The sequence below is a fragment of the Syngnathoides biaculeatus genome, chromosome 10 (assembly GCF_019802595.1).
Source record: "Syngnathoides biaculeatus isolate LvHL_M chromosome 10, ASM1980259v1, whole genome shotgun sequence".
Classification (NCBI taxonomy): Eukaryota; Metazoa; Chordata; class Actinopteri; order Syngnathiformes; family Syngnathidae; genus Syngnathoides; species Syngnathoides biaculeatus.
Genome location: NC_084649.1, coordinates 529,079 through 541,753, shown reverse-complemented (window position 1 = coordinate 541,753; position 12,675 = coordinate 529,079). Strand labels below are relative to the sequence as shown.

The following is a 12,675-nucleotide window of genomic DNA, read 5'->3' as shown; positions in this document are numbered from 1 at the left end:
CATGTTTCATTTTATTTTAGTTTATTTTGAGCACTTCTGGTGTAATTGAATTTCCTTTGACATGGCTCATGATCTTGATGACTTTTGACGTAAATGCACTCGCAGTACGTGAAGCAGCTCTGAACATGCGCTTTCGGCCTAACTTCCGTACGTGCTCAGTACGGTTAACTTGCATTTCCTGTTTCCGGGTGAATACCAGTTGTTTTGGAGGAAGCTTGTTTAGTTAACAACATGTATGAAATAAATATGTAAATTAATGTCAAGACTGCACAAAATAAGTGACGTCTAGAGAGAATGCAAGGGGAGGGGGCGTTACTGTTACTAGTGTTAGTAGTGCCTCAACATGGCTATGCTCGTGAAAGCAAAACAACAAACTCAAACGCATGTTTGTTCAACGTTGTAAACTAATATCTGGATTAATTTTCTGCAATTTTTCCTCAATTTTGCGGAGCAATTTTCATGAAAATTTGAAAACCGGAATTCCGGGAAAATCCGTAGGACTTTCATCACTGGGTTTTAGAACAGAATCAGTCAGAGCAGACAGACCATGTTAGAAATGCCCTCCCAAAGACATAGGGGATTAGCTGAGTTAGCATTTCACAGTGTCACAGAGAGGAAATTACACAGCAAGATAGCCACAAGACACTCACTACAATAGGCTCTCAATGTTGTCATTACCCCAAAACAAGTACTTCTGTGATGGTAGACAGATGGGAAACAACCAGGCCTTAAATAATGGTGCATCACACAAGTGCTTTGCAAAACAGTGACACCACAGCAGTGTGGGACTAAACACAGGACAGGGTGAAAAATATTTGACCTCAAACCTCAGAATTCCAAATTTAGAGGGATACCTCCATGTAAAACACTGCTGACATGTAGGAAATATAATTTTTAGGTGTGTTTGTACAAGTAGTGCATATTATTTAGTTGTTTTTTTTAATGTCAAAGTCTCGTTTTTTACCAAATTAAAGGTTGGTAGTATTTTTAAATACACATGCATTGTGAGAAGCATGTAATTAACACAAAGAAATAACCCATGGTACATGATTTTTACCAAGTTTGTTGAAATGCTTGAGTGACAGGCCTATCCCATTGTGAGTTTCAGCATGTGTGGTCTGCTTGCAGAACCAGTTCGGCTTAGAGATTTAAATCTACCCCATGCTTACTTCAACCAAGACGTATTGGAGAGGAAAGTACACCTACAAAACATCTGACAGTAACAAATACATGTAAAATAAATTAACTTTTTACCAATTGCTTTTTGCCAGACTGTTGTCATGAACCCTGTACCAGGTCAAAAGCTAAATGTTGGAAAAAAAATAATGAATATTATAGGGTCAGCCTATAAAATAATAATTGAATATAAAAAACAAAATAATAGCTACAGGTGTGTGATGTATAAATAAGCCTTTCTCAGCATTGCCACAGTTTGCTTTGGTATGAACAGAGACTTGATTATGAGTTTTACAGCTTCTTAATATGCTTAAAATGTTGTGTTGTAGCTCACCTGAACAATGTCAAGCACCATTCCTGCTGCCACTGTCCCAAAGCCGGCGAGGAGGAATGGGAAAACCACCTGCAGACCAATTGAGAAGGAGGTTTCTTTGAGGGGTGCCGGTGGTTCAGGGCGGTGGTCATTACTGATGTCATCACTCTCATTCTGGCTTGCATTCTCCAATAGTGCGTCCTCCTCACGCTGGCCTTTGGCATTAGCCCGGCAGTCCATCACTGCAACAATCTCCAACCTTTCTTCATTCTCCGGCGTTTCATTGGCCATTTCTGTTAAAGATGTGACCTCTTTAAGCTCAAACTGACTTCCAGTTTCTGTGCTCCCTTCCTCAGGCCCCTGGGTGAGGATCACCGGGTGGAGAGTGGAGTTGGAGTTGAGGAAGGCTGGTGAAAGACGCCCTCCATCTTTCTTCACCTCGATGGCCCCGGAGGACATCTTGATGTCGGGCAATTTCTCTTGTTCTTTTGACCAAAGTACCATACGGAAGCCTTTGGAAGACAATGGCCTTGAAAAGAAAATATAGACTAATTCTGCCTAACTTTTCTAAAGAAGTCACTGGATCACCTGACCTCGTTTTGATCCTGATCAGTCTAAGTAATTTATCCCATTAAAAATGTGGACAGGGTGTGATGACTACTACTAAAATGCCAAATGGAAATTGCTCTTTGGGGAATAAATATAACAAGATGCATGCATCCGTTCGTCTGCACACCCCGTGTTCCTGTCGGTGTTTTGGGAGCAGGACCAGTATGTTCTCCATTCAATGCAAGCTGCTCTGTGTGGGCTGGCAAGACAAAGAAGAGGGCATAGTTAATATTTGTAGTTCACTACTGGGACAGGCACTCAACAGGAAAAAACACATTGTTATGTTCTTAAGAATATTAGTTTTTATTCTTCTGAACGGCATTGGATTTTAAATGTGAACTGTCAGATGTCTAAGTCACTAGATTACAGTGCAAGCGAGTACTGCTCTGAATCCACTGATCACAGTAGACTAGTTGCCACAACGGGCTGGGGATGGCTCACCTTACACCACGTGGCTGCGAGAAAGGTCTTTTCACTGAAGATATTTAAAGGTCTGCAGCACAAGGATTAAATTACAAGCCACAAAAATGGTCTTCTCCAAACAGAGTGGACCATAAACAAACAAATCAGTCCAACACTGTTAGACATTGTATGAATTATTTTCTTTTACGCATATATACACAATTTAAAATAGTGCCTCAAAGCCTCAATCTAAATATGCACATACGCAGAGGAAATTCAATTTCTCCATCAACAGTACACCATCGTGTTGCCATCCTACTAACATCCATTTTCTGAGCCATTTATCCTCAAGGGTCACGGAAGTGCTGGAGCCGATCCTAACTAACTTTAGGCAGGAGGTGGGGTAGACCCTGAGCTGGTTGCCAGCCAATCGCAGGGCACATAGAGACAGACAACAGTGGCACTCACAATCACACCTAAAGGCAATTTGGAGTTTCCAATTATTGTTGTTTCTGGGATCTGGGAGAAAACCGGAGGGCCTGGAGAAAGCCCAAGCAGGCATGGGGAGAACATTTAAACTCCACACAGGCATGGCTGGGATTTGAACCCCGGTCCTCAGAACTGTGAGGCCAATTATCTAACCATTTACTCGACCGTGCCACCACTAATACTAACATAAAAACAAATATACATATTGTGTACGACAATTAGAAAGACTGCTCAGTAAAATGGTCCATGTGAATTCCCCTTGTGAGATTAAGCAGTTCAGAAAATGGATGGATGGATGAATAATAAGAAACAAGAAACCTCATCTTTAAGCACAACTAAAATATCGCACTATGAGGTGGTAGAATACATTCATCCTTCCTCTGAAAACACAAATCTAACTTGGTAATGCATCATTAGAGTGTAGTGTATAAAGTCCACAGAACAAGTACAGTGCATCACACTACTTTAAAAAAAAAAAGTTATTAATATTATCTTTCCAATCTGCGACATGCCAAAAAAACAACCTTCACAAACATAACCACAAATCTCCCCCTATTAATCATTAGGAGTATTTATATTAATAATGGAGTAAATTACATTTTTAATGCAGTGGTGGTGGGTAATAAAGTACAAATGGTGTTATTATACCTACACTAAGTACATTTTTCAGGTATCTGTACTTGAATGTTTCTTTTTCTGATTATATTACTTTTCTCCCTACATTTGAAAGCGATAGTTGTATTTCTTACTCCTTACTTTGTCAAAATGGGTTTGTTACTTTTTTCAACGTCAATGATGACAAAAAGGTATGGAGACGTAAGCAGCGGTTGAGATCTTGAGAATTTGAAATCTTTGTGTCTCATAAAGCATAATATCGAGAAACAGCAGTGTCGTGAAGGAATGATTCAGAGAAGCATGATTTTCCCATTCATTGACAAAAAACATTTGTGGCCTAAAACCCCCCATCATTTAGACTAATCTAAAAAAACATACAGGTAATGACTCCATTTGTTGTTAGCATAAACTAATTGAGCATTTTTGTGTGTGACTAAGTTCGCGAAACTGTGAGAATGCGTTTTGATAGCATAGTGCTAGTTGTTTTAGTTATTTAAGTACGTCAGACTGTACCTTTTACATTGTCTTAAGTCCGGCAGTTGAATCAGAATTCTTCCCTACACAATAGTCTTTGGACACATGAAGCGTATGTGTACTTATACTTACGTACTTTTGCCACCTGCAGAAAATGTGGAAAAGCTAACAGGTGCTCGATACACCTGACCTCAATGTAATGTGCAGGGTGCACAAATACTGTCTTTCAAACCAAGTCCTTATTGTGGCTGACTTGACGCAGCTTTCCTCCGCACGCGTGTTGCGACATCGTCTAAGATAGCGTTTATCCCTGCTGAAACAATCCTGCTTAGTAGTCAGGACCAACACCAGGCCAACCCAACATGGCAAAGGCGTAAATTAGTGCTCCCTAGTCACGAGTGAATAGACGAGCCCCCCTGTTTTATTCTTGGGCTCGTTTCGTGAAGGCCAGGAGGCTTTCTGTTCCTGTTTCTGTTGGTTGAGAGAGAAAGTCATTGCCACCACATGAGCGTGCCTTTTTAACGCGTAAACCCGAGTTCAAACATGGAACACATCGCGAAAGAGAAGGAAAGGAAAAGAAAGGCTGGCTGAACAGTCACCAAGACATGACACATTCCGTCAGACGTACGGAGGAATACAAGGAAAACGCTCACATTGTCCAGCAGTCTGTCTTATAAGAGACGTCAGTGCGGTGGTTACCTCTGAGTGGCCGTGGTCCGGCGAACGACCCGAATAGAGGCTCCGCTGGAGTCCGGCAAGTTGGCTGCATGTATCCTCCACCCCGTGGTTACGCGTTCAGGCTCAGGCGCGAATGCCGGTGTGCACGCCTTAAGTATGCTGGTCCCGACCGCGTACGGTTACATAGATGGTTAATAGTTAAACTCTCTCAACTTCGCTCTCTCCCAACCCCGTCACATTAGGCATTGGCCCACGCCACCGAGCTGCTCGGATGTGCATCTAGAATACAGCCGTCCGATGCAGGGGGCCACCAAGCCACAAGGCGAACCCTCCCTCCGCACATTTAGCTGACTGGACGGGACGGGACGGGCCGGGCAACCCCTCCACGCAACTCTACCACCACCGTTGCCCCCTTGGCCGCTGCTCACAGGCTGTGTGACCGCTTTCCCGTGGAACGCCGATCGCACATTTATTGCACCGCTAATGATAGCCCGCTTACGCTCTCTCTCCTCACGAAATATGTACTTGAACAAATTACCGTATCTTTGTCCAAAGTGTTTCCTAAGTGTTATTGAAAATGCCAAATAGCTTTTGAGCACCCCAAACCTCAACACACACACACACACACACAACATATTAAGAAATAAAAAATATACTCCTATTCCTCCTCGTTGAGATCAAATTAGATAACGAATACAAGAGATAAAATACATTTTAAATCAGCTCCTTTGGTTTGACTGTTCATATACTTTCTTTGTGAGTGTTGAAACATTTTATCGCGGAAACATTTTAAGTAGTTCTGTTTAGCAGTGGGGCAGCACGGTGACTCAGCTGTAAAGCGTTGGCCTCACAGTTCTGAGGACTGGGGTTCAAATCCTGGGCCTGCCTGTGTGGAGTTTGCATGTTATCCCCATGCCTGCGTGGGTTTTCTCCGGGCACTCCGGTTTCCTCCCATATCCCAAAAACATGCATAAATTGGAGACTGTAAATTGTCCCAAAGTGTATTTGTGAGTGTGACTGTTCGTATCCATGTGCCCTGCAATTGGCTGGCACCCGTGAGGATAAGTGGCTCAGAAAACGGTTGGTTGCTTACTTGTGCGTTAGATTATGAATAAATTATATTCTTAAAAACAAATGCTTGAACAGACTTTGAGCCATTTGAGCAGTTGTTTATGCTTGAACAGCCTTTGAGCTGTTTGAGGATTTATTTATCAGCTGTTTGAGCATTTTTTAAATCATATCCATGATATCCATCTTAATGTATATGTAATAGTACTAGGATAACTTCACCATCTGAGTAGGAAATTTTGAGATCGGGTTACCCCGTTACGAGTAAGGCAAAAATTGTGCACTCGCTGACAACTGGATGCTACTATTACTATGAGAGACCTAAAATACATGTTAACATCCAGTTCTTCAGGACTGCACATTTTTGCCTCGCTAGTTAACAGATATTTGTACAACTAGTATGAATGGGTTGTCTTCCTTGTGTGCCAAAATGTCATACAGTAAAGGAAAATGCACCTAATTATTCTAGAAGTGAAGGGAAAAATCAGGTGGAAATATATGTATTTTTTATGTTAAAAAAAAGTAACAGGTCATTTGACGTGTCCATCTTAACCATGAATACTAAACATTTTATGAGTTATTTTATTTGTCATACCAGTAGCATATACTGTATTTTGCTGTTTTTGGTACAACCCTGTAATAGACAACTGATCACTTAAAGGCAACTGAAAGTTTATTTCAATATATTGCTGTATACATCCTTTACAATTCAACACAGAGACTTACATTCTATACAACTACTAGTTTTTTTTGTTTGTTTTTTTGTAAGACGTTCATCACAGTAACATGTATGTGACATCACTGTTTTCACAGCGCCATATTGCCGGTCAAACAAAGCTGCTCGACATTATGGGAGACATTGAACCAGAGGAGAATATTTACAATACTGAGACCTACTGTGCTGTTGGTTGTCACAATAGATGAGACAGTTCTTCAAATAGATCATTCTATAGAATACCAGCTGAAAAGACCAGAAAAGATCAATGGATTTTGGCAATGAAATGTGAAGATTGGTGCCCAACCAAATGCACATGCCTGTGTAGCGATCACTTCATTTCAGGTAAGAATTATCCTTCTCAATCTCAAATAACCAAGAAGTATTTACGATGCCAAGTTGACTCATTTGAGAACAATGCGTATTAAAAAAAAAAAAATGTCGGTCACAGAGAGGTTTATGTGTGTGCGCGTGGCCGCAATACGCTTCTGTGTACTGAGGAGACGACTACATGTCCGAAATTTTTTTCCCAATCATAGTTAATGAATGCTAGTTTGTGTAAAACCACGGGTCATTTATTTAAACATTGGTATTTGTATTGAAAAAATGAGAAGTGTATAGAGCACGTGAGGGATGGTGCCCAACAAAATACACTATGTAGCAATCATTTCAGGTAGGAATTATTATTTTCAATCTCAAATTATCAAGAAGTATTTATAATGCCAAATTGACTCATTTGAGAACAATGCATATTTTAAAAAATTAATAAACCATCTGTCTGTTTATGGAGGTAAGCGAGTGGCAGCAATAGACTTCCGTGTAAGGAGACTATTTTTTTCCAGTCATAGTTAATGAATGCTAGTTTGTGTAAAACCAGGGGTCATTTATTTATATATTGGTTTTTCTATTGAAATAATCTGAGTGGGTACATCACGATGTGGGATTGTGGCCGGTATGGGGGGAGAGCTCCTTTCTCCTTCCCGCACGCGTCCAAACCACCTCCCCCCCGATCCACCCCCGCGTCGCATCCGCATGCTGGCGAACAACAATAACGCCAGTGAATAACAACGACACATTTCGCACCCCTGACTTACATACTTTATGAAGTTATTATGACGCGGATCTTTTGTTACATCCTGAGAGAAGGATAACATCGTCGGATGCTAGAGCTTTTTATTATTGCTGCTTTTGGAGAAATTGTTCGAGTTTGTTGACTATACGTCTAGTTAGCTAGTAAGCTTGGTGTGATTGTGAGTGTATCTGTTGTCTGTCTCCATGTCCCCTGCGATTGGCTGGCAATTAGTCCAGGATGAACCCTGCCTCCCGCCTGTTGACAGCTGCGATCCTTGTGAGGATAAGCAGCTAAGAAAATGGACGCATAGATAAAAAAAAGTTGATTAAAGGTTTAAGATACATGTATACTTGTACAGTGTGTATACATGTTATATTTTTGTGAATACTTTCACTTTTTTTCCGTAAACTTCCTGCAGATTTTTGCAGACCTAAATCTACATTTTGCTTTGAAAGGTTTTGTCTGACAAGTTTGTCATTGATCAATGAAGCTTGGTTGCTCATCTGCTCATTGACTCTGCATTCTGGCTTACATATAAACTGAACACAAGCACACACAAACACGTAGACACTTACCATCATCAATCAATGATTCTTTGATTTAGTAAGAGATGTTTTCCCCTCACAAATTTCCATTATTTTTGTAGAATACTGTAATTAGAGTATACTTTTAATTGAGAAGATTCAAAGAATAACTGCAAATATAATTTCCTCTTGAATATATGTGTAACCAAATATGGAAAGGGAAACAAGTTTTAGAGCACTGGGTCTATCAAATGATGGGCAAAATTGACATCTTACGGGTATTTCTTATATAACATCCAGATGATTGTTGAAGAATATTCTATTTGTGTGTCTACACTCTTTGATATCTATTAAATGACGTATTTCAGGGACTGATTATACTAGCTACAATGGCGATTCATAAAATGGATAGAAACAAACTTTTCTTTTTTTAGTAAAAAGAGCATTAAAATCAGTAATTGAGAACTACAGTAGTCCGAAATGTCAGTGATTTTTTAATATCTGCTTTAAGTCCATGTACTTTCCTTTTTCAGGATGTTTCCATGTACACCAACCCAGAACTTTGTACTGGACAGTGGCAGGAGGCCCGTAGGAATGTAAGTAGTGACAATGGAAACTCCCGGGTTTTTATTAAGAGGATTCACGCGGATTATTTTGAAGATTTGAGGATTGTCAGGTTTGCGATGATAGCAATTCTCACAAAACCAAACTCCAAATTATGAAATATCCATCCCATCATCCTTTTTCGATACCACAAATACTGTTGAGGGTTGAGAAGAGGTGGACCCCACTGTATATCCCAACAAAAGGAACAATACAAGCTGGACTGGTCACCACTCACCAGGCAGCACCGGCAGAGAGACAACCATTCACATTCTCATCGCGGCACTGAGTGCAAATTTAACCCATTGTGCCTGCACAGATATCAGGTGAGTGAACCACTATACTGTACAATCAGTGACTATCTAGCACTATCAATTTTCTAAGCTACTTATCCTCATTAGGTGAAGATAAACTGGAGTCCATCCTAACTAAATCTGGGTACACCCTGGACTGGTAGCCAGGCCAAGGCACATTTACAGTAGACATAACCATTCACACTGCATCCATCCATCCATCTTCTTAGCCGCTTATCCTCACGAGGGTTGCAGGAGTGCTGGAGCCTATCCCAGCTGTCAACAGGCAGGAGGCAGGGTTCACCCTGAATTTGTTGCCAGCAAATTCCATGCCACATTGAGACAAACAGGCTCACTCATAATCACACCTAGGGGCAATTTAGAGAGTCCAATTAATGTTGCATGATTTTGGGATGTGAGAGGAAACCGGAGTGGCTGGAGAAAACCCATGAAGGCTTCAGGTGAAAATGCAAACTCCACACAGGCGGGGTTGCGACTGAACCCGGGCCCTCAGAACTGTGAGGCCAACGCTTTCCTGTTGCGCCAGCATGCTGCCTCATTCACACTCCATCCATTCATCCATCCATCCATCCATCCATCCATCCATCCATCCATCCATCCATCCATCCATCCATCCATCCATCCATCCATCGATCCATTCATTACCAAAGCCGTTTACCGTCACAAGGGTCATCGCAGAGCCGGAGCCTAACCCAGCCAGCATTGGGCGAAAGGCGGACTACACCTTGAACTGGTCACCAGTCAGTCACAGGGGAGATATCAACGCCATCACTGAGCGGCAATCGATCCCACGCTGCCTGAGCCGAAGTCAGGTGTCATTCACACTCATATTCACAAATATGGACGATTTAGAATCTAATAATGCTTTTGAATGAGGGCGGAAGCTGGATTACCTGGAGAAAACCCACAAAAGCATGGGGAGAACTTGCAAACTCAGTTGAGAGTCAAACCCTGAAACTCAATGAGCCACTGCTCCCCCACACTCCCACCACCCTACTGTTGGTCCAAAACAAGCGTGGCTTTCACTACTATGATGACTGGGACCGGATCTAGGATCATTGCTGTGCAGTTGAAGTATTTACGTGAAATTTTTAGATGTCATTGCTTATTTTTATATATGTTAATAAAACATTTAATAGTAATGAAAAACACTTATTGTCACTTTATAATTAGTTTGATTGTAATCAGAATAATATTTATTTACCGGGTTTTACAAAAACAGACAATGAATTTGTCTCTGGTACTTGGAGCTGCTCTAGTATAACATCAGACATTCACTAGGAGGAAATAAACTTTTGGGACACAGAAACATAAAACAGAGTGTCAATGAACGATGAAAGGTTACCAGTAATGTGGTAATGCTGATACAATGGCAAATTGTGAAAATGGGCAAGTAATTTAGAGCATTTTCAGTGACAAACAGTACAATAATTTGTGCAAAAGGTGCATGCATTTGTCAAGACATTAACGTGACTATTAGTGTGATAATCTGGACAGATAGAGCTCAACAGCATGGACACTATTGGTCATCAACAGAAATGCATACAGTGGAGAATGACAGGACAGTGAGTGCATGAACAATATGGTCGGGTCTCAACAGACACATTCAAATTTGGCAACATTTTACAATTCCATTGTAGTATAAGTCAACTGTTTAGGAAGTCAATGGCAACTGGGAAGAACCTGTTGGACTATCTGCTGGTTTCAGTTTGCATTGTTGCGTAGTGCCTACCTGAGGGAAAGACCTGGAAGAGGTGGTGACCAGGGTGTGTTGGGTCCTGGAGGATTTTGCATGCTCTTGTTTTCTGGCACCGTGCAAAGTAAAGTGAGGTGTGGATTACTGGAGCCATAGGCCCAGAGGTAGAAGCCCCAACAAGGATTTGCTCCTTCATAAGAAGGGGGTTTCAAAGGAACTTTGGTGGTGTTCAAAATGACCTGGAGCTCTTTACTTGTTTAGTACAACTGTAAAGTCTGTTTCTGATGTCTCGCAAATTTAGATGTGCCCCAAGATAGCGTCCATTCATCATTTTCATCAGCCACCAAAGTCTCCCATCCCGTGTGCATCAGATCATTTGTTCTATACCATTTATTTTGTTTGTAAGCACTCTTTCTGGCTCCCCAATCTGTCGGACTTGACGATGGGATGATTATAGTAATGGTTGAGTTTACCAGCACTCACAATTGTAAGTCAGATCTAAACATTGCGTCACACACATGAAAATTCATTTATGGTGCATTTAGTTTTTGGAGAGTCAAAGTGTTTTCATTGTTCATTCTGACACACCAAATAGATCTCTTAAGCAGGAAGAATGTTACTATGATTGTGACCATGCCACAGCATACCATTTCGGGACCTAACCACTTTAGGGTAGGCATTTCATCTAGGTGTCCCTGTAGGTTTGGTGTCTTTGAACTTCTTCACTGGCCTTCAGCTATTTTCAGATACTATAAATCTGCACCTAGCTTGTTGCCAGCCTTAGCTCACCTCTCCAATCGGATTCTAGGCTGAAACGACCTCTTTACAATGTATCAAATGAATCCAAAATAACCTTCCTGCTATTTTTACAGCAGTAGATGTTGTCAACAAAACCTGAACTGGACCTTCCCACTTTGGCGAATACCAGTGCTTCGTCTTTATGCTTCTCACCAGGATTCAATCTCCTATTTCCATCAAAGTGGTGTCCGCTGAGAAACAGAAGGTGTTTGCATTTGTTTTTCAAACATTGTCCACATGTAATTGTCCAGATTACTTGCTTTTGTCTGTTTCCTATTGTTTTTTAAATTGAGGGAGTCTATATGATTCCCCGAACAATGTAGTCATATGGTGTTAACCCCTCAGTGCTTGTTTGATTAATTTAAACTTCTATGTATGTATGTTGATTGTATCCATGTCCTCCCTGTCTCCTCAATGCACTTCTTAAGTCTGTTTTTATTTGCACCAGTCATTCTCTCGACGGGTCTGCCACGTTGAGGGAAGTCGACACAGTGTTTTCTTTTTAATCAATCTGAAACATTGTTTCTATCTTTTTAATGATTTGGTTTTCAAAATGAGCTCCACCCCTCCTCGAGCCATCACCTTATCGTGGTGGAGGGGTTTGTGTGTTCCGATGATCATAGGAGCTAAGTTGTCTGGGGCTTCATGCTCCTGGTAGGGTCACCCATGGCAAACAGGTCCTAGGTGAGGGACCAGACAAAGTAGGACTTCAAAACCCCTATGATGACTACAAAATTGGATCTTGGTTTCCCTTGCCCAGCCGGGGGTCACTGGGTCCCCCTCTGGAATCAGGCCTGGAGGTGGGACTCGAAGGTGAGCACCTCGTGGCCGGACCTACACCCATGGGGCTCGGCTGGGCACACCTCGAAAGGGTCCCCCTTCTCATGGGCTTACCACCTGTGAGAGGGGCCGTAGGGGTCGGGTGCAATGTTAGCTGGGCGGTGTCCAAAGGCGGGGACCTTGGCGATCCGATCCCCGGCTACAGAAACTAGCTCTAGGGACATGGAATGTCACCTCTTTGGCAGGGAAGAAGCCCAAGTTGGTGTGTGAGGTCGAGAAATTCTGAGCAGATATAGTCGGACTCGCCTCTACGCACCGCTTGGGCTCTGGCACCACTCCTCTTGAAAGG

The 12,675-nt window shown here is 41.8% G+C and overlaps 1 protein-coding gene and 1 long non-coding RNA gene across 6 annotated transcripts in view; one reads left to right on the top strand and one right to left on the bottom strand.

Moving 5' to 3' along the window:
• slc41a1 (solute carrier family 41 member 1) overlaps positions 1-5,002 on the bottom strand; it is a 65,647-nt gene extending 60,645 nt beyond the window's left edge. Inside the window, exons 1-3 of one of the 5 annotated variants that reach the window (XM_061833547.1) lie at positions 4,215-4,434; positions 2,540-2,591; positions 1,511-2,297 (exon numbers count right to left, since the gene is read on the bottom strand). In XM_061833547.1, coding sequence (XP_061689531.1) covers positions 1,511-1,993 — 483 coding nt within the window. In that variant the 5' untranslated portion in view covers positions 1,994-2,297; positions 2,540-2,591; positions 4,215-4,434. Of the gene's footprint in view, positions 1-1,510; positions 2,298-2,539; positions 2,592-4,210; positions 4,435-4,731 lie in introns of those variants that run through there. The other 4 variants (XM_061833545.1, XM_061833544.1, XM_061833548.1 and 1 more) reach the window with 4 other exon arrangements.
• Positions 5,003-5,438: 436 nt separating this feature from the next.
• Positions 5,439-10,181, top strand: LOC133507947 (uncharacterized). The gene is made up of 3 exons (XR_009796944.1): positions 5,439-6,884; positions 8,669-9,064; positions 9,140-10,181. It is a non-coding gene; the product is annotated as an uncharacterized LOC133507947 (long non-coding RNA).
• The last annotated feature ends 2,494 nt before the right edge of the window (positions 10,182-12,675 follow it).